The 21,494-nt window shown below is 41.1% G+C and overlaps 1 protein-coding gene and 1 long non-coding RNA gene across 4 annotated transcripts in view; one reads left to right on the top strand and one right to left on the bottom strand.

Moving 5' to 3' along the window:
* Positions 1-557: 557 nt before the first annotated feature.
* On the bottom strand, positions 558-19,800 carry DEPDC1 (DEP domain containing 1). Of its 3 annotated transcripts, none has more exons than XM_038413176.2 (12): positions 19,671-19,800; positions 18,291-18,556; positions 17,441-17,591; positions 16,173-16,288; positions 15,422-15,552; positions 15,054-15,101; positions 10,521-10,661; positions 9,141-10,022; positions 8,239-8,411; positions 5,576-5,752; positions 5,082-5,267; positions 558-2,140 (listed from the first exon to the last, which is right to left on the bottom strand). In XM_038413176.2, the coding sequence occupies exons 2-12, from the start codon at positions 18,521-18,523 to the stop codon at positions 2,000-2,002; spliced, it is 2,379 nt and encodes a 792-aa protein (XP_038269104.1). In that variant the 5' UTR covers positions 18,524-18,556; positions 19,671-19,800; the 3' UTR covers positions 558-1,999. The 3 variants fall into 3 exon arrangements, with proteins under 3 accessions (XP_038269104.1, XP_038269103.1, XP_038269106.1); XM_038413175.2 differs by having other exon boundaries at positions 19,526-19,712; XM_038413178.2 differs by lacking the exon at positions 9,141-10,022 and having other exon boundaries at positions 19,526-19,691.
* The window catches only part of LOC122455521, a 48,566-nt gene continuing 46,828 nt past the window's right edge, over positions 19,757-21,494 (top strand). The window contains exon 1 of the long non-coding RNA XR_006273748.1: positions 19,757-19,801. This is a non-coding gene — a long non-coding RNA (uncharacterized LOC122455521). The remainder of the gene's footprint in view (positions 19,802-21,494) is intronic.

The raw sequence follows: 21,494 nt of genomic DNA, 5'->3' as shown, positions 1-21,494 counted from the left end.
CCTACTATACACTGTATAAAGGCATTAACAAGAACTAAGTTTAAAACCTGCCTAAAAGAAAATCCCTTCCCTTCTTCTATCAGTTTCACTAGTTCTACCATCTCCCATAAGTCAAAGGCAGACAAGACCTGCGTTTCTACTGTAAGAAAACAAATCAGGATTTTTTTGTTTTTTGAGGGATGGGCAAGATGACTTTCAGGCTATGCTTTTATAAATGCATAAAGAATGGCACAAACCCCCTCCCTCCTTCATCCCACCTTTTGCAGTTCACTAAGATTCTAAATCATTTAGCTGGTTGTTGTTTTACAGCTGTAATGCAGCTACTTTATGTACAAGCTGCAAGTCCAATTCTACAAACACTTACAAAGAGTAATCCCCTTGTAGGGCTACTCACATGTATACATTTCCACATGTTTGAATTTAGGGGCTGGATCTGGATTGTTAAAGGGTGAAATTAATGGCAGAACTCCCATTGACTACAATAGGGGCCAGGATTTCATCCAAAAAGATTATCTACAAATCCAGAGTTTAAAAACCACACACACAAAAACACGTGCTCCCTATAACCGAAGTTTAGTTTCAGTATGGCTTAACATGCATGTACAGTGTGCAAAAGAGTTTAACATTATGACAAGGCTTTTGCATTAGATAGATAAATAAACTGTGATTTAACTACATTAAATCACCAGCATAACTAGCAGTGACCATTTACATCTAATTTATACCTTTAACAATACACAAAAGTGCTTAAGGAATGGACAAATAAGTGACCCATAAAACTGAATGGATAAAACAAACCCACCCCCCAACAAAAGCCCTTTGCATATGCACATGTTGTCCTGAATTTAAAAGACAAAAACCAAACCCATCCTCAAAAAACCCTGGCAACAACAACAACAAAAATAGTACACAAATGTTAGCATAGTATATGGAAATACCTGGAAAAAAACCCTAGTTTCAAGATGTGAAATTTATTGCACAGAGATTTAAAATCCTGCTGAAGACAAGGGATGAAATCCTAGCCATCAAGTCAACAGGAAAACTCCCATTGCCTTCATTAGGGCCATAATATCGATGATGTTTAAGAGAGAGAACAATACAGACATTTTCCAAAAGTCTTGTAAAAGTCAGCTCAGCAGAGTTATAAATAAAACACTGAGGCCTAATATACAATACCTATATGCCAATTTGATTCAGTGTAGGTATATATCATCCTCCCCTCTTACTTATTTTGTTCGAGCAGCGTATCAGGACAATTATCCATGTATTTGAGACCAGCTTTCCATCAAAAATTAGAAATATATATAAAACAAAGTATAATAGTTTTAACATGTATAAATATATTAAAAAGTTAAAATGATTTTAATGATTTACAAATGAGTGCAAAATGAAAAGTATATATACGAGTTTGAAGTTTAATAAACAGATTAATCCCTAACCTAGGGTGAATTTCTAGCCCTACTGAAGCCAGTGGGGCCTGGATGTCACATTTTTCAATCCAAAAAGGTAATGTTTTGTTGCAAGTACACACTATACGGAGTAGCCAACCAGAGCATTTATAAGTACACAAAAATGATTAAAAACCAAAACTATAATTTAAATAGCATCATTTACAAAACAGATTTAACACAAAAGTGACAACAATATGCATACTATTAGTTTTCCAGACTCTAGTAATAACTCACAGACATTTTTTGGTTACTAATAACTTCATGTTTTTCACATTTCTTTTTACTTCTGAGATTCAACACATACAACTTGGTATTTGTTTGCGTGTGTTGGGTAACTTGTAAACATTAAATATTTATCTCATTTCAAGATTTGATAAGTGAAAAATTATCTCCAGAACAAAGATACTTTGGCACCTTTTAACATAAAGTGTGCATGTGCACATCTCTCTCCCCCTTCACAAAGTAAATATCAGATTTTCATAGTAAGTATCCTTCACTAGACTATGCATATACCAACCAGATAAATAGATTCAAGAGGTATAGTTGAATTAGTATCTTAGGCTATGAAACTTTGGTTTTTTCAGGCTAAGCATTGGTTGCTTAATTGTTGGTTTGTTTTCAAATAATATTGCTTCACTTTCTGTAGTTGGAAATCTGTTCTGGTAGATCAGTGGATATTCCTTCTGAAACTAAAAACCAAAAAGAGTAATTATAAAAAAAGACTACTTAAAAGAATATAACTGAACCTGATTAGACAGCTATCAGTCTAGGGAGTAAGCCTGCTAGCCAGGATGAAAAATACCTTTGCTGTGATATCTTACCAAACCCCTGGCCCCAGCCCTACAGGAAAATAACCGTTTTGTACTGCATTCAACTGTAACATTACCCCATTTCTATTTAATGCATTGTTTAAAAAAAAATGTATAGTACTCCCTATTTTGTATTTTTGTCAGGCCTCGCTTCCCTTTAATGCTTTACTCTACGTTTTCTTTTCTATAATATAGCATGGCTTAACTCTTTAGTTCCTCTCTAGGGCTAAGTATCCTCTTTTCCTTCTCTTTCTGCCTCCAACAGCTGCTGGGAAAGAGGTGCTAGAATACCTACCAGGATGGCACGTTTGAACCCTGTTAATGGGTTTTATCTTTCAGATACGACTCTGATAACTTGGAAGTCTCTCTCTCTCTCTCTCTCACTCGAAAAAGAAGTACATTCTCTCTCTTTCCCACTCCCACTTCATGGTCTCCTGGCTACTGTGTTTGAGATGGAGGTACGTGCAAGCACTCCTCTATCCTGTACTCAGCCTATGCCAGATACCTTTATGCAGAACTACACTCATCTCTCCATTTTAAATATTAGTCTCTGTTGTTGCTCCTGACTTTGTCAAACAGCAGTGACATAGACATGAGGCTTATCAGTTTGCACCATCCACAAAGTTCTGAACTTTCCAATCAGCTTTCACCCTTCTGCAGCATAGCAAAACTGGAGCCATCTATCTGCAGACAAAGGAAGACAGTCTTGCATTGGCAGACACTCTGTTCTCATTTGGAATCTTTTATGACCATAACAATAGAAAAATAGTTTTTTGCATTACAAAGTTTAGATTATGCAAATATTGATGGTACTAGGAAAGCTTCCTACTCATCCTTTTTCCATATCTGTAGATATGGAATATCACATCAAAAATGAGTTTCTGAAACCAAGCTGCTTTCCTATTATCTCTTCTATTTTTTGGTGCAGTGGTCGGGAAGAGGGTAAGTGGTATATGAACTTTATTCAACAGACCAAAAACTTTCTGCTGATGGAGTAAGCTTTTTCAAAATGACAGCACAGTTTATAGGCTTGGAGTGGGTGGGAGAAATAATTGGACCTACTCCTAAAGGAAAGAGCACATGGATTTAAAAAACAAACAAAAACAAACAAACAAACAAAACCAAAAAAAGCAACATGCTCCATAGGGTTATTTCAGGAAAGTATGTAGTGTCTGCCTCAATCGCTGAGAGTAAGACTACTAATTCTTACATAGTCTCATGGCCTCACGCAGTCTTACAAATTAATTGACTTTATATGAGAAGTTCCCAGACTGTGGTGCATGTGCTCATTGAGTTTTTGGTGTACCACTTCCAAACGATATTCGCCCCCTCCCTGTCAGTTTCAAACAAAAAGTCATTGGACATACAGCAGTGTGCCAGAAAATGCCAGAGAAGCAATATGCACTTTTCTGGTTGTGTTCAATGAAGGAACAACAATTCACCAACTATTCCAGCACAGTAATTTTATTTAGAAATTACAGTGTGCTGTGGTTGTGCAGATGAGCATTGCACTTTTATCTGTCTGGCTTTCTGCTAGACCTAGGCCTCAGCTTGAGCTACTGAGGCAAACTTGTGCATTTCAATATCACAACATCTGAGCATTTTTGTCCAAAAATACATATGCATACAGGGCCAGTTTAGAGCAAATGCAGTGAGCCCCAAGATCAAAGGGCTACAGCTAGAGCTCTCTCTACACTCCCTACTCTGCAGAGGCTGTAGCCTGACCCTTGCAGGGATGAAAGGCAAGGGGTACATGGGGAATTCCCTCCCATCTCCACACAGAAATTTGGGGGTAGTCAAAAGATTTAATCTACCAATGCTGCTACTATTTATTTCATACAGCCAGTTTCAATTAATTAAAAAATTGGAGGGCCAGCCTTTTGGTTTGTGACCAAGTTTAAGAAATATTTCAAGTCCTACAAAATCATTATTTTTGTGGCAGCTGGAGGAGGAGGAGGAGGAGGAGGGGAAGAGGGAGAAAGGGGCAACTTGAAGATTTAAAAGCAGCTTTTGTAGAGCTATGTTTGAGTCACAAGATGTGCTTAGTAAATTCTGGGACAAGTACACTATTCTCTGATCAGAGATATTTGCCAAAGGGTTTCTGCCAGGGAAAAAAAAATCCTCCAGCATTAAGTCCTGCCAAAGTTGTTGAGCTTTTAGTTTGACTGTTAGGCAGCAGATTAGTAGAATTTAGAAATATCAGATAACCTGAAGCAATATGTAAGTTATTCAGAATTCTATCAGTATGTTAGAAAGTACCAGTTATTTGGTCAGAAGAGGGCTTCTCATTCCGAATAGTCTGATCTTAAAATTTTAACCAAAACCACTATTTTTATTTTTGCGCCCTTTATATCAGAGTTTTACCTAGCGAAGATCCTGGCACAAAAATGAAACAAGAAACCTGGTGCATTTAGTTTATCACAAGAAATAACTAATTTCTACCACAGAGTTGGTATTTAATGCAGAGGTCTTTGAAAAAAAAAATGATTTGTGTTTTACTCTTAAATTGTGCTTAGTTTGAAAAACATTGTTGCTAACCAACATGAATTCTTGTAGTGGAGACCAAGTTCCCTTCAAAACAGGATCAGAACTTTCCATCACGACAAGCACTCATCCAGATGGCTGTACCCAATTCTTTTTGCTATCAGACTAGAATTCATTTTTAAAGAGTTTGCTGATGTGCTAGGATCTAGTAATTAGGTAACTAATTCTCTCCTCTACCTCTATGCATGTTTTAAAACCATCTTGCACGCTACAACTGAGTGTTCTAAAAAAGCCAAAGTCCCACCAAAAAAAAAAAAAAGCCTATTTCTTTTCTTACCAGTTTTAGCTTTTTCTTTTTGTCTCTCAGAGACAAGCTTTTGTCCCTGATAATGTTCTCCAAGAGTTCTGCAACTGCAGCTTGAGAGGTAGAAACTTTTTGTTCATCAAACTCCTGAGGTGTTATCCGCTTACAATATGAATAAGTTGGCAAAACAGCACTGATGTCTTCCCCTGGATGTTGGAACTGAAACAAGAAGGGCAACAAAAAAGTCTACACATGCTTGAAGGATCTTGTTTGGTTGGAAAGTTATTGCCTCACTGGCATTCAGTTACATTGTAAATTAAATGCAAGTTTTAAAAAGTTAAATTGCTAAAAAAAAGTGAAAAACCTACCTATAATTGTAAAGCTAGTTGCATGAAAGTTTGTACTTTAAAAAAAAAAAAGGGAATGGAATATAGTTTTGTTTTTAAACTGACAGTAGTAGTTTAATACCCTACAATTCATAAACAGCAATTAGCAAAGGGGTTTCAACTTTTTGTCACAGGACCCACCTGAGCGTTCTTTAGAGATTCTATATGATCTTGCACTGCAACCTGTAGGTAAGTTGGAACTTGAAAAATGTCCTGCTGGTGATCCATTAGAAATGAAACTAATCTTGTGGCAAGTAGCTCATCAAGGTCCACTTCTTCTGCACAGCATAACACACATCGAGAAAAAGTCTGTATCATCTAGAAGTATTTAACAGGTTGTTAGTATGTACAACTATAGCATTTGGATTCTTTTCTCTCTCCCTGCAGCTCCATACTGCATTCCCTGCTACAGATTTGCATCAAAGTACCTCATCTTCCTGCACTATTGACATACATTGATAGAGCAAGGAGGAAATCTGCCATTTTCCCCCATTTGAAACACAGTGATTCTTGTATAAAATTAGAATTATACTCTGTTCTTATGATTAACCAGAGTTTAGTTTTGAGTTCCAATTTAAAAAAAATTTAACCAGGAAGAAGAGTCCAAGAAAACTGCATCACAGTCACATTCTCCACTATGTAGGAAAAGCCACGCATCTTGAAACAGCTATCTGGGTTACTTTTCCCCATGGAAACTTCTCCTGGTTTTGCACAGTAACAGCAGAAGAGGAGACTCGGAGGGAGTTAAAGCTGCAGGATCTAGAGCAGTGATTCTCAACCCCTGACCCAATCAGCACACAGCTATGGCCCATGTAACATCCTCAGGGCTATATAGATAGTATATATATTGTGTGGATGCGGCTCACATCATATAGAGAGAGCTGCATATGTGGACCACAATGCTAAACAGGTTGAGAACCACTGATCTAGAGGCTAACATGCCACAGAGTTGATATTTCTCTTCCTCACCTGCCCACTAGGTTCTTCCAAATTTAGTTCCCCTCTGCTTAAGGTAGAAGAGGGAAGCCAACAGCTCTAAATGAATAATGAACTAGTATTTATTTGGCACATTTCACCCAAATGTATTAGTGGATCCCAAGTGCTTTTCAAAATACAATGAGAATAAATTTGTCTATGAAATAGTCATTTTGGGGATGAAACGTGCAGTTTCTGAACATTTTGCAGCAATAGTTTAGGTAAGAAGTGAACAATATTCAGTTGAAGTTAGGGGAAGTGCTCTCCTTAATAATAATAAAAAAAAGCCAATCAAAAACTCAACACATAATTTGCACTTATACATGGTCTTTCATTTGAAGATATCAAATCACTTTATTAATAATATTTATGAACTCCTCAGAATAATTACAGACTGTGTTGTGGCAGGATCTAGAGGCCCCAATCACTGATAAAGGCCCCACTGTAGTAAGGGCTGTATATACTGATTTGGGAATACAACTCAAATCTGCCTAGCTTCTAGCTCCATACCTCAACCAAACTATACTAATTTCTTCACCATCCTTCCAGTTTATGTAGGAAAACTTTAGTAGTCTAGGGCTTACTGGCTAACACCGTTGTCTATTGCACAAAAAAAGAAGCATTATGAGATTTCAAGATGGCATAAATGGTCAGAACCTCTGTTACATCACTTGCAATAACTGACAAGTATTTCTTGTTTCCCATTTTTAATTAACATTCTTGAATCAGTATTTGTTTAATGTGTTTTAAAATAACTGTAGGTACTAAGGTAAGAAAACTAAACACAGGTTTGATGTCATTCTAACAACTGTAAATATCTCTATTTTTTCCACTGCAAGCTTAAATTCAGTCCTTACAGCTATTCTTTAAGCCTTTCCACAGACTCACTTGTGTTTCGTTTCTGACATCGGACCTACTAGAGTTCAAAGTGTAAACCCTACAGTTAGGTCCATTCTTTAATTTTAACATCTAGTGGCATCGGTGTACAATAGCTAGAGTCCTGACATAACATTTATATAATAAAAAGGCTATGCTAAGGCTCGGCTATGGAAATTCACTCCATACTGGATAAAACAAAAATAAACCTCAAGTAGACACTCTGCAAGAGTTTTAGCCAAAAACTATTTTTCAAAACATATCCATTAGACCTTTTAAGTTACAGGAAAGCAAAATAAGTTTTGTGTTCATATCAGTTAAAACAGAGAGTCAGTTAAAAAATACTTAGAAGGTTTTGTAGGAATTTAATTCACAATATCAATTTAGTTATTGACAGTGAGGTGTAGAAGGAACGGGACAACACTGAAGCAAAAAGGATATTGAATCTTTTCTGTTCTTTTAAAAAGTTAATAAAGGCTGTTCAAATAAAACGTTTTCCCAAAAACGTATTTTGAATATGTTCAGATGGAGTTAATCAAGAGAGTTCACTTTGATACAGTTTTTCACAAGTATACTGGGGTGACATATCTGTGTTACATACTAGATGTAAAAAGAAAAGGAGTACTTGTGGCACCTTAGAGACTAACAAATTTATTAGAGCATAAGCTTTCGTGAGCTACAGCTCACATGCATCCGATGAAGTGAGCTGTAGCTCACGAAAGCTTATGCTCTAATAAATTTGTTAGTCTCTAAGGTGCCACAAGTACTCCTTTTCTTTTTGCGAATACAGACTAACACGGCTGCTACTCTGAAACCTGTGATAATACTAGATGTAGTGAGACAAAGACTAAGTTCCTCCTTTAACATTGAATATTCTTGCTTTTCTCAGATTTAAGCATTATTTTTATGCTATTGAATAAAGCTATCCATACTCTTAGAAAAAGGTATCTTACCAGCGACCTTGTGCCCATTGCATCATGAAGTCGAGGCATATCAACATTTTGGCTGATTCGAGAGATCATACGCATTAAGAGTTGAAGCTTTCTACGATTTGATGGAGGAAGCAACAAACAGCATATCTGTAGGGCTTCAATAGCAACCCTTTCTAAATGAGGCCGGAGAAGATCTAGAAGTTAATAATTATAAAAACAGGTGTAATTAAGTTTTGAAACAATATGAAGGATAGTGGTACATCAATATCAGCAATTTCATTTTATTCAGTTAAGACAGCTGCCACTTTTTATGTTAGAGCAGACTGTGCTATAAAGGGATCAAAATTATTTCAGCATTTTTTGCATGGTCTTCACCCCCAACTTATCTCATTTTGTTGTGACACATTATTGACTCAGGTCAAGACCAGATGAGGAATATAATTGAAGCTATTTCTGCACATCAGTGTTGAGTATTTTCCGTTATTATATTATATATTGGTTAACCAATTTCCAGGCTTCTAAAGATTCCTATAAACTTCATTCAGCATCCAGTTTCAACAACTGTGAAGAGACATCACTTAGAAGCAGGGAAATCTATGCTGGTTTCTCTCAGATGTTTGTATCACAAGGAATAGTACTTACTTGAACAAAGAGCAAAATATGGTGAATTGCTTAGACATCACTATTTGGGGAAGAGAGAATACTACCCAAGAGCATGTATTATGGAAGATAACAAAAGCTTGTATTTAATATAATTAGTTAAGTTACTTAACTTCATAGCCATTAGAATATTCTTTAAACAAACCATGAAATACAGATTTTGCTATTTAAAAATCCAACAATGGGGCCAAAGAAAGTAGGAAAGCAGAGACAGTTAGTCAACACAGTAAGCCAATTCCACATGCTTTAAAGAGCAATCTTACTTTGCGTGCCAGTCAACATAAAGGAAGCTGGAATGAAAGAGTTTTCTGAAAGTTCTACCGCACTTTTGCAGAGCCTTTTATTGACTGTGATATCAGAATCCATAGGCTCATTTTCTACTATAGTAACCACACTGGTAGTACTTGATTTTCTTTGTCCAAGACGAACTATTGGATATGGTTTTACTGTGATTTCAGCAACTGGTGTATTGATGACACTGCAATTTCTGGACTTACTGCTTCCAAGTAAACTCTGAGACCTGCAGAGTTGCTTAGATTTGCGATTCCCATTACATAGCTCTTGGTCGTGAACTGTTGATGCAAACACTCTCCTGGAACCACACGGTTGTTTCTGCCCAGTGCTATTTGATCCAATATTCAACAGCGATTCTGCTTTGTACCCAGAGTTTAGTAGTGGGTTTTCCTTAATTTTGCCTGACTTTATGTTAACGTCAGATTGATAGAGGGAGTTTGATCCCACTTCACTACAAAAACTTGAGGTAGGAGCTGCAATTCGTTCCAAAGAATAGCACCTTGCCCTAAGTTTGAGAGGCTGGGCCTGTTCATTCTTTAAACTTGACAGATTTTGACAACTTTCTCCTCTTAGGTCATGAGCACTGGCTCGTTTACATGCCAAGTTATAGTGCTGTAATTTTTTAGCACATCCTTTTTGAAGAGTATGTTCATTTTGGAAAATATTTCCAGAAGGCTCAGATTCTTCCTCTTGTTTTTCAGTCTCTTTTCGAAGTAAACTTAGTAGAAGACATTCAGTTGACTTGAAAGAGTTCAAGTGCAGAGTTTTTGAAGGCTGTGGGTCACATGCCTCATCTTGGATACAATATTTTCCACTGGGTCTATTTGGAATTGTGATGTAGCCACACACAACTATCAGAAAATGAAATACAAGTTAAGATGCAAGTGGTGTGAAAGTGAACAAGATAAGAACGAACTGAAGTAGCTAAGTAAAACAGAACAGTTAACAAATATAAGACATTAATATAGTCCACATTGTTAGTTGTTTAATGCTTTTTTTTAAGCTACAAGACATGCAACAAACAGCCCATACATGCAAGATTAAGGACAATAAAACTTTACATTTAGCTTTTAGAAACAAGACAAAGATTAGTTTACACTATTTGAGACTATGGTTATTATACTTTGACAGTATCAGACCAGATAATTTATATGGATTTATTGTCACAAGAATGTAATTGTATTTTCACTCAGATTGTAATGTAGAGCTACTACTGCACTGGTGGTCTCCCACAAATTCATACTGCCATACAGATTGGGGGCCAAATTCTGCACACAATTACACATGTGTAACCCACTAGACTCAAATTTGCACTTAACGAAATAGGTTATTTCTCAAGTCATACATACCAAGAATGTTCACAAACAGTTCATAGTATTCAAAAGTAAGCAATGGTTCAGGTAGATTGAGAAAGTAATCAGCGACTGTTCTGAACACATCCCGTTCAAAACCAATGTAAGTTGGTTGGCTCATGTCATTACTTCTAGGCCCTAAAAAGAAGGCGAGGAAAGAAGGCTCATGACAATACTATTCTCATAATCACATATTTAAAATAAATAAATAAATAAATAAAAACACCACACAACAAAAAACTTCTGCAACATTAGCAGAAAGAATGGTAGGGACGGCCTAGTATTTCTCAAGGAGTGTCATGTCAACCATCTACTTATACAAACATTGGACCAATAGTTCAGCCTTGTGTAACTAGTACGCAGAAACAGAATAAAACTGTTTATATAGCAACAGATGAGCAAGAAGCTGTCACTCAACTTTAGAAGATAGATACTTCAACATTAATAAATTAGATGAAGTCCCTTATTTGACTACTTCAACTCTTTCTGCTTCTCACCCACCCCTAAAAAAGGAGTCAAAAGAAGCAATTAATCTTAGTTTTTCTGTTAAAATTACTACAACAGCCCCACCCCCAAATCAAACAGATTACATACAGATAAGCAATAAAACAAAAGTTACAGGCACCTAGTTTATTTTCAGATACTCCGAATAGATTTAAGATGTTTTTCATATTCAAGAGGCTTAGGGCTCAATTCACTAATAAAGCTGCTGAAGTTTTGTTTTGTTTTTTTAATCTGGAAGATAGGTGTGCTTTTTTATTTAATTTATTTATTTATATATTTTAAGTGCGCACACACTACTGAAAGCTTACATAACTGGTGCAATAACAGCAAACTTTGTTCATCTGTATCCCCTCGGATGATCACAACTGCTCACTTCAGGTTTGCTATTCATCTAATACAGCATCTTCAAAAGTGGGCAATTAACCATATAATTAACCAATATATGGGCATGGGTGAGGACAAGGAGAAAATAAACTAAACCAGAGTTTCCCTGCTGATGGGTCTCCACCATACTCCCACAGAAAGATGGGCTAGGATGAAGCAAAGCAGCAGCCTCTGCCCTGTCCCCATTTCACTTTAGTTTTCTTCACAAATGGACTCTGGCTTTTTAGGGGCTGTGCATGGAATGGGGGAATGTCACTTTCGGTGAACCACCCACTACAAACTCAACTCCAGGCTCTATTAGCTGTATATGAGCCCCTCCTGCAGCTGCTACCGAACAGTTAGAGAGACACATATATGCACATAATGACAAGCCAATGCCACCATAGCTTCTTATTGAGCTTTGCTAGGGTTATGGGGAGAGAGGCCACAAAAAAGCCACAGGCACCAATGCAGATACAGTAACTCCTCACTTAACGTTGTAGTTATGTTCCTGAAAAATGCTACTTTAAGTGAAATGATGTTAAGCGAATCCAATTTCTCCATAAGAATTAATGTAAATGGGGGGGGTTAGGTTCCAGAGAAATTTTATTTTGTCAGACAAAAGGCATTGTATACATTTTAAACAAGCCATTTAATATTACAATCATCATTGCTGAGTATGAAGCTTGGTTGAGGTGGTGGAGTCAGAGAGTAGAAGAGGGTGGATTGTCTGGCTGCTCCTCTTCTTGAACTTTCTGAACTCAGAAAAACACACCTAGAGATTGTTGTTTTGCTTTCTTTTTTTTTCTTGGTAAATTTCTTTATAGCAAGTCATTCGATGACCAACTTCCCTAATCACTTTGGAGCAGCGTTCCCTGTCAGGATCGTCATCACTCAACCCTCAGCCTGCCCACTCCACCCTTCCCCCAAGCTCTCTCCCCCTTTACTTTGCATGCTGTGTCCTCGCTCCTCCCCCCCCCCTCTGAACGTGGCAAGCCATTCAATTGCTTGCCGCAGGCAGGAGAGGGAAGGGGGAGGCAAGCCGAGTTCTCCCCCCTCCCTGGGGCAATCAGCTGGCTTGCGGTGTTTAGGAGGCAGGAAGGAGGAGCAAGGACTCGGCATGCAGGCTCCCCCTCCCTCCCAACCCTACCTCCTGCCCGGGACAGCAGTGGTTTGCAGTGTTCAGGAGGCAGGGGGAGCCTGTGTACCGAGTCCTTGCTCCTCCCCGCTCCCTCCTAAACCCCGCAAGCCAGCTGATTGCTGTGGGCAGGAGGAGGAGGAGGGGGAAAGCGCCGATCCATGAGGTCTGCCGGTGGGCGGACGGCGCTGTGAGGGGGAGGGGGGGTTTAGGGAGGCTGCCAGCTGTGGAGAAAGCAGGCAGCCAAACAACATAATAGTCGAGCATCGCACAACTTTAAATGAGCATGTTCCCTAATTGATCAGCAATGAAACAACGTTACCCGGGACGACTTTATGTGAGGAGTTACTGTACAGTACATGTGAAATGGTGAAAACTGAGTTGGGAGACATGACATTTCTAAATTTTGCATGCCCCAAACTACTTCTTTGAGGAGAACTGCTCTGCAGGAAACTCGATGAGGTCAAACTCATGTTTTCCTTACCTCTCCAAAAAAAGTTACACATCAGATTCTGTACAACTGATGAAGAATTCAACTGGATAGAAGACTTTCAACATAGTCATGCATATTTGTTCAACAGCATTTATAAACTGTGTGTTTTTTGTTTGTTTTTTTACAGTAACTCCTCACTTAATGTCCTCCCGCTTAACGTTGTTTCGAAGTTACGTCGCTGCTCCATTAGCGAACATGCTTGTTTAAAGTTGTGCAATGCTCCCTTATAATGTCATTTGGCTGCCTGCTCTGTCCACTGCTTGTAGGATTCTGTGGATGAGCAGCAACTTTATAAGGGAGCATTGCACAAGTTCCTCTTCTCCACCTCCTACCTCCCAGCATTTCCCTAGCTGCCAAACAGCTGTTTGGCGGCAGGCAAGAGCTCGGAGGAGCGGGGACGCGGCGTGCTCCGGGGAGGAGGTGGAGAGGGCTGGGAAGAGGCAGGCCTGGAGCATCCCCTGGCAAAGTCGGCGCCTGTTCTTCTGGGGGAAAGCTGCTGCTGTTGCTGCGCAAGGTGCTTCCTAGTGTCCTTTCCTGCCTCATTGTCTGCAGCGGGCTGTGCCTGTGCAGCAGGGGTAAGCCAGGAGCACTTCTCAACCACAGTACGGTACATAATGCCTTTTGTCTGCCCCCAAAAAATTTCCTTGGAACCTAACCACCCGCATTTACATTAAATCTTATGGGAAAACTGGATTCGTTTAACATCGTTTCACTTAAAGTTGCATTTTTCAGGAACATAACTACACCGTTAAGTGAGCAGTTACTGTAAGTGAAAGACTGACATCCCAAAATCCCAAGTGAAGTCATTTCTATTAGCCCACTTCATATGTGTAAAGTATTTCTTTTTAAAGGTTTATAAACTTTTTGCTAATTTTTACATTATTTTTAAAAAGGCTATATTAGTCTAGTGCAAAGCCAACAACCTGAAAAATGCAGTGTAGATCATTATATAGACAGAAGTGACACATTCATTTCTCAAGAGAATTTGCTTAATTTTGCTATACTGATTCTACAATGTAGGAACGTATACCTACGTCTTGAAAATATTCCATTTCTTCATTTCATTCCCTCTTTTATATATAAAAACTAGAGTGAAGAGGACTGTGCTGCAAGTTTGTCACACCTTCAGTTAAGGATAGTGGCCAATAAAGATAGTTCTTTAGAGTGGAAACTATTGAATATTTTACATCAAGAATGCCAAAAATCTTGAGCACTGTTGATGCCTATTCAGAAAAAATAAAAATAATCACATTATGGGCTGGGCCAGGCCAAACTAGCAAACTCTTCAAGGTTTGGCTCAGAGTTTTTTCTGAATTATTTCACAGCCTGGGAGAAGCAGGCAATTCTGTGCAAGAAGCAGGTAGTTTAGTCCCTGGAATAGTCACATCTGAGAAGGAACCACACAGAGGCACTGTGCCTGAAGACTCAAGTTTCATCTCTGCCCAGCTCCTGCCAGCATAGCTTCTTCCAGTGACTCAGCAGTCTATAGCTACCACTTCGACCCCTCCTTATAGTGAGAAGAGATAGTGAGGTCCTCCAGCATAGCAGGGATCCATATAACATTAATTGAATTCTAAATTGTATGTTCCAGCAGATTCCCTAATTGGTTGGGGAATGTTGCCATCTTTCTCTCACTTCAGTTAAAAACCCCAGGTGACCATCCTCTTCTGAAAGGGTAGGGAGAGATTCATGCATGGATCCATAGCGTGCAACCTGGTACTAGGATATTTAGATAGTCTACTCAATGATTAGGAGTATACATTGATCTATAGGATCTCCTTCCTCTTTAATGCACAGGTAACTTCATTATCTTTACCTCTTCTTCCTTATAGGTCACCTTTGTACACAATTGTTTTATGCAGCCTACTGTTATATCTTCTGAATACATCAGGTTGTTAGATATAATTGAACTTTCATCCAGCGTAGAAGAGCTTAGTACTTCTGACGTATAAGCAAACATTTTGGAATTTCCACTCCCCAAAATAAGCTTCTTTATATCTGAAATTTTAGAGACTACTTTTGTATAACTTACAGTATGCAAGGCACTTCATAGCTGACAATACCCAATGAGGGAGATCTTCTACAAAAAAAAATTTAAGAAAATTATTCAGCAACTGCCACTATATACTGTATACTCTAGCCACTTGATGTTAAACTTTAAATACAGGAAGATCATATATAGAATTTCATTAGTTTTAAAAGAATACATAGAATGATTTTTAAATCACTATACTTATTATTCTCACCTGCCCTACTTTTTAATTTTGAAAGAGAGGTAGACTACAGAAGTTATCACCCTAAGCAAATCTGTTTTAAGTACTACTATAGTTAATTACTGTTATCCACCACTTGACAACTAAATACTGGCACTTGAAGCAAATGTCAAAACCAAAACCAAACCTGATTTGTTTTGCAGAACAACAACACCATGTTTACTTGTGTTTGTCATGTTGTACATGACATATTGAGGAATTACTTGGGCTGAGTGCAAGACTTCTTCCAAAGATGGTAGACCTAAAATGGTTTGCAAGCTGTAGGGTGGAAGAGAACAAATGTTGTTTCAGAAGTCTTGATAGCACGTAAACACAAGCTAATTACTTTAGGACCTCTTCAACAAGCAAAAACTCAAAATGTAACTTATTAAACTCTAAGTTCTTAGTCCAAGACCAAAGCTTCCAAGTGTCAGAGGTAAGTTTTTATGCCACAGACTAAAGGTCTGTCTGAACCAATAGGAAGAGCCAACAACAAGAAGCAGGCCATAAATTCACTATTTGAGGAAGCGTGCCAGATATGCACCACAAAGAAAAGGAGGAAGAGAAAAAGCAACTACTCAACATGCAATTCTCAGTCCTTATAATATTTATTTTAGCAGCTTTCCTAAATATAATACTGTGGTCCTTGATAATATATTAGAAAGTACATGGGTTATTTGTGTAACTTAGCAGAACTACTCCTTCTGCATGATTAAAAAGTTTTCTGAAAAATTTAAACATTTGTTTAGATCATTGATTATTGACACAGCATGTACTCATGGATGTACCTTCTGCTCTGAAGGTATGTTGAAGCTAAAATAGCCTAATCCGTATGTACTGGCAGGAAAAGATATATACACACGCCCTCCCCAACCATTTCCAGTTTGTTAATGACTTACTGTATCAAAATTATGTTTCGCCAAATTTCTTCTATATCCTCTTGACTTATTTTCTTCCTGTGTAAGTTTTCCTTGTCCTCTTCAATTATTTCACTTTTTGTGTTTTCTATGTTCTCCTACAAATAAGCAATCGTGCATGTTATATTTTGTTGACTCTCTGAAGTAGCTCAAAGGCAAACTCAAAATTCCAGTAAAATGTTATTTAAAAACAAAAACCTACTCACATACACTTATAAAGACTTTATTCCAAATTAAAGAACGCATTCATTTTCTTTTTTATAATTTAAGATCTCTTATCACTAAATGGGTCTTCTCCCATTTTAAAACAGAAGGCTAAAGCTCTTTTCTATCCACAGAAATGTTTGCCGTCCACCACAGAAAAAAAAACCTACAACCATACTGAAATTTAAAGGCAAAAGTAATGAAATGCAGAATGAAATGTGAGACCAAGGCCCTAAATACTGAATTCATGCATAAGTGCTTGCAGGACTGGGACCTAAATTCAGAAATTCAAAAACAAAAAAAAATTAGCAAAAGAATAAAACAAATAATGACCGGTCAGTTACATTCAAGGTTGTGGAGTTAGGCAAGTTAACAGCTAAGTAATGTACCCTGATTTAGTGTTCCTAAAATGTATAGTTTCTAATCATTTGACAAAAAAGAATAAAATATTTAAATATATAAAACATATTTGGGGGGGAAAATGAGGAGGAGCATTAAGTGATCATTTTTAGTTCTGTTATTATGTGACTAAATGAGGGGGGAAATATAAGCCAATACCAGTCTATTGTTAATCTAAAGTTGTGGGAAAGAGAAGAGCTTGGATATATCGATTTCAGTTTCTACTGTACAGTGTAGTTCAATCTACTACATACAATTTAAAGCCAGAAATATTTAATTTCACTGTTTCCAATTTGTCAGATTTCAGCAAATCCACATAAAAGTTTACAATTAAAATAGTTTTCATATAAACAGTATTTTGAACATCTACCGTTCAAGTTTCTTAAGATCTTATGTTGCATTCCAAGCTTTAAGCAGCCATATACAGCATAAAGGCTTTTTGTTACCAGGGCTGCTGTGTCTTTCTGTTGCATTCTCATACTGTTGTACTTCTCTGAGAGTAGTCCAGAGGAAGCTGCTAGCTTATTTTTTCAGCTGGAGATGAAGATTCTACAGAAGTAGATGATATAGCCACTAAAGGAGATGATTATATTTGTTTTCCTAATGCTGAAAAGAACACATGAATGATAAGAAGCACAAGTTATTACCAGAGTATCAAGTAATTCATATTTTTTAGGAGTCCTTCTGGAGAAATGTGGTAGTTTAAAGAGCCTTTCTTCCTCTTTTGGAATATTTTCTGTGTCCTCTTTCAACAGGGACCTTCTTGGCAAAGTTTTAACTGGAGAGGTTGAAGGGAATCTATAATTAACAAGAGAAATGTAAATGCATTCAGAACATATTAAAAAATAAGAACTTAGTTTCATCAAAAAATTTAGTGCCCAGTGATGATTCCAATAAGATTCTTTAGAGGCTCAAGATAAAAAGAAGAAAACACAGACCACCTCTACAACATATACGTAATTTAAATTAGGCAAAATTCCAAATTAGCGTTGGACTATCATTGCTTTCTCTCAAATTCATTGGAGATCAGTAGGGGGAAGTTCAACTTTCAAGTTAAGTCCTTGGAGAAGATTCTGCTCCAATTATACCTTCTGTATGCTGTAGAAGGCACTGGCCTGGGAGGGATATCCGATGAAGTGAGCTGTAGCTCATGAAAGCTTATGCTCTAATAAATTTGTTAGTCTCTAAGGTGCCACAAGTACTCCTTTTCTTTTAGCACAATGTAGGAATGCTTATGCATGCTATCTACTTTGCAAGCTCTCCGGTCAGGGTGGGGTTGGGGACAGACCCCTTGCACTTAGTGCTACAGAAATGCTGGGCTGCAGCCCATAACAGCATTATTAATGAAGGGGAAGAGGAAAAGCAGACTTCTTGGTGAATCAGTATTGCTTTTGATTGAAAATTACTTTCTCCACAGTAAAGTAACTGCTGATCCCCTTACAGAGTACTGTTGGTTAGTTTTCACAGTTTAGCAATTTGTGTACACCCGTATAGCACCTGAATAGGTTGTTGTTGTCATCTAGATTTTCTGATCCCCATCTTCCTTTTATATCCTCAATTACATGATTCTTGAGAAACTTGCGTAGTAACTGAACTGTTTGTTGCCTAGTAACTTCTGGACCAAAATTCCTGTTGTTCCTAAGCAGTTCGTGGAGCCAGTCCACGGCTTCCACGGCACTAAAACAATTCCCGTATTTTCTGAAACGTTGCCTGTGCTTCCTCAGTGGCATCCCTGCTCGAAAGTATTTAGTAACTTCATTCCACTGCAAGGGAGAGGGAACGGGGCGGGGGAGAAGAGAAAATGAAAGCAAAAAGTTGAGCGCATTTAGACCACGGGTCCCCACTCCCCCCAACAGCCCCCGACCCCCATCGCTCCTTGCTGCCTTTGCCCCGTCCCCTCAGAGGCTCCAGTCCCCCCAGCAGCCCCCCGACCCCCATCGCTCCTTGCTGCCTTTGCCCGTCCCCTCAAGAGCTCCAGTCCCCCCAGCAGCCCCCCGACCCCCATCGCTCCTTGCTGCCTTTGCTCCATCCCCTCAGGAGCTCCAGTCCCCCCAGCAGCCCCCCACCCCCATCGCTCCTTGCTGCCTTTGCTCCATCCCCTCAGGGGCTCCAGTCCCCCCAGCAGCCCCCCGACCCCCATCGCTCCTTGCTGCCTTTGCTCCATCCCCTCAGGAGCTCCAGTCCCCCCAGCAGCCCCCCACCCCCATCGCTCCTTACTGCCTTTGCTCCATCCCCTCAGGGGCTCCAGTCCCCCCGACCCCCATCGCTCCTTGCTGCCTTTGCTCCATCCCCTCAGGGGCTCCAGTCCCCCCAACAGCCCCCGACCCCCATCGCTCCTTGCTGCCTTTGCCCCGTCCCCTCAGGGGCTCCAGTCCCCCCAGCAGCCCCCCCACCCCCATCGCTCCTTACTGCCTTTGCTCCATCCCCTCAGGAGCTCCAGTCCCCCCAGCAGCCCCCCGACCCCCATCGCTCCTTACTGCCTTTGCTCCATCCCCTCAGGGGCTCCAGTCCCCCCGACCCCCATCGCTCCTTGCTGCCTTTGCTCCATCCCCTCAGGGGCTCCAGTCCCCCCAGCAACCCCCCACCCCCATCGCTCCTTGCTGCCTTTGCCCGTCCCCTCAGGAGCTCCAGTCCCCCTCCCCACCAGGAAGCGCTTTGAACCTCACCCTGCGGCACCCCACAGACTCTTCCCCCGCCCCGTGTGCTGACCCGCCGCCCCCATCCCCTCTAACCAGCTTGGTGGCGCGGTAGGGCCCCGCTGTCACCAGCCGGCTCTCCATGCTGCTCGCCGCGGCCCCGAACGCAGGCCGGGGATGGCGGGGGCCCGGGGGCTCGGGGGGGGGGGAGCGACCACCCGACAAGATGACACTTGCTAACCGTCGTGGTCTAACTGTTTGAATTGACGGCCCGAGCGCTCCGGGGCCGCTGATTGGAGGAGCCCGGCGGCCACATGACAGAGAGCGCGATCAGGTGACTTAGCAGGAACTAGCCCCGGCCACTCCGGAGAGGTGGGGGCGCGCGCCCTGCGCATGGTGGGGCTGGGCTGGGCTTTCCTTGGCCCTGAGCCCCAGCCCTATCGCAGCGTCACCGGCCCCTGCGCCCACAGCTTCTCCCGCAGGCACAGCTGGGAGGCTGGCTGCGAGCTCCGGTCAGGCAGCGGCCTCAGTGGTGTAGTGAAGTATCCGAGCGTGTGTTTGCTGGGAGGGAGCCTGAGTGAGTGTCTGATTGGCTGCTAGCCTGCAGGGGGCGGGCATTAGGGTGTCTGTGTGTTTGCGTCAGGGAAGCCTGGCTGTTTAAAAATAGCCGGAGCCTCGCGAACCAGCTGAGCGGCAGCGGAGCAGCGGGGACAGCAGAGCAGCTCACAGCAGGAGTTTGCCTGGGACTGGTAAGTATCCGAGTGTGTGTGTTTGCTTGCTGAGGAAGTATCCGAGCGTGTGTTTGCTGGGAGGGAGCCTGAGTGAGTGTCTGATTGGCTGCTAGCCTGCAGGGGGCGGGCATTAGGGTGTCTGTGTGTTTGCGTCAGGGAAGCCTGGCTGTTTAAAAATAGCCGGAGCCTCGCGAACCAGCTGAGCGGCAGCGAACCAGCGGAGCAGCTCACAGCAGGAGTTTGCCTGGGAGTTCGCCTGGAGTGAGCCCATTGAGGCTTACATCTTGCCAACGTCTCTGAGGAAGCTCCGTAGTAGGTAGGTGATATGGAAGGGGGGAATTCAGCTGTTGTGACCTGCACTGGATGTGCCATGTTTGTCTTTCTTCCACAGGACAGAAGCGACTTTGTCTGTACGAAGTGCAAGCTGGTCTCCATATTGGAAGAGAAGATTGAAGGTCTGGAGCAACAGGTAACGACCCTGCGTTGTATACGAGAGACTGAGGATTTTCTGGACCAAACTCAGGATAGCCTTCTAGGGGCACAAAGCTCTAAAGATGTAGAGCAGGTTGCACAGAGGAGCCAAGAGGCCAGTGAAGAAGCTTGGCAACATGTGACCTCCAGAAGAGGTAAGCGGAATGTCCGGGTTCCAGTAACACAGACACAGGTAACTAACCGCTTTCATGTTCTCTCCACAGGTACCAATGCGGAGAGTGGACCAGATGATATGTCTGGGGGGAGAAAGCAGAAGGAGACTCCGCTGGTTGGGAGGCATGAGATGCGATGTCCTGAGGTTGGGGGTTCCACGACCACCACTCCCAAGAGGAGAAGGCGGGTGGTGGTGGTCGGGGACTCTCTCCTCCGGGGGACTGAGTCATCTATCTGCCGCCCTGACCGGGAAAACCGAGAAGTCTGCTGCTTGCCAGGGGCTAAGATTCGTGATGTGACGGAGAGACTGCCGAGACTCATCAAGCCCTCGGATCGCTACCCCTTCCTGCTTCTCCACGTGGGCACCAATGATACTGCCAAGAATGACCTTGAGCGGATCACTGCGGACTACGTGGCTCTGGGAAGAAGGATAAAGGAGTTGGAGGCGCAAGTGGTGTTCTCGTCCATCCTCCCCGTGGAAGGAAAAGGCCTGGGTAGGGACCGTCGAATCGTGGAGGTCAACGAATGGCTACGCAGGTGGTGTCGGAGAGAAGGCTTTGGATTCTTTGACCATGGGATGGTGTTCCATGAAGGAGGAGTGCTGGGCAGAGACGGGCTCCATCTTACGAAGAGAGGGAAGAACATCTTTGCCAGCAGGCTGGCTAACCTAGTGAGGAGGGCTTTAAACT

This window comes from Dermochelys coriacea, chromosome 8, assembly GCF_009764565.3.
Source record: "Dermochelys coriacea isolate rDerCor1 chromosome 8, rDerCor1.pri.v4, whole genome shotgun sequence".
Lineage (NCBI taxonomy): Eukaryota > Metazoa > Chordata > Testudines > Dermochelyidae > Dermochelys > Dermochelys coriacea.
Note: the sequence above shows the minus strand (reverse complement) of the source record. Positions and strands in the feature narration are given on the sequence as shown.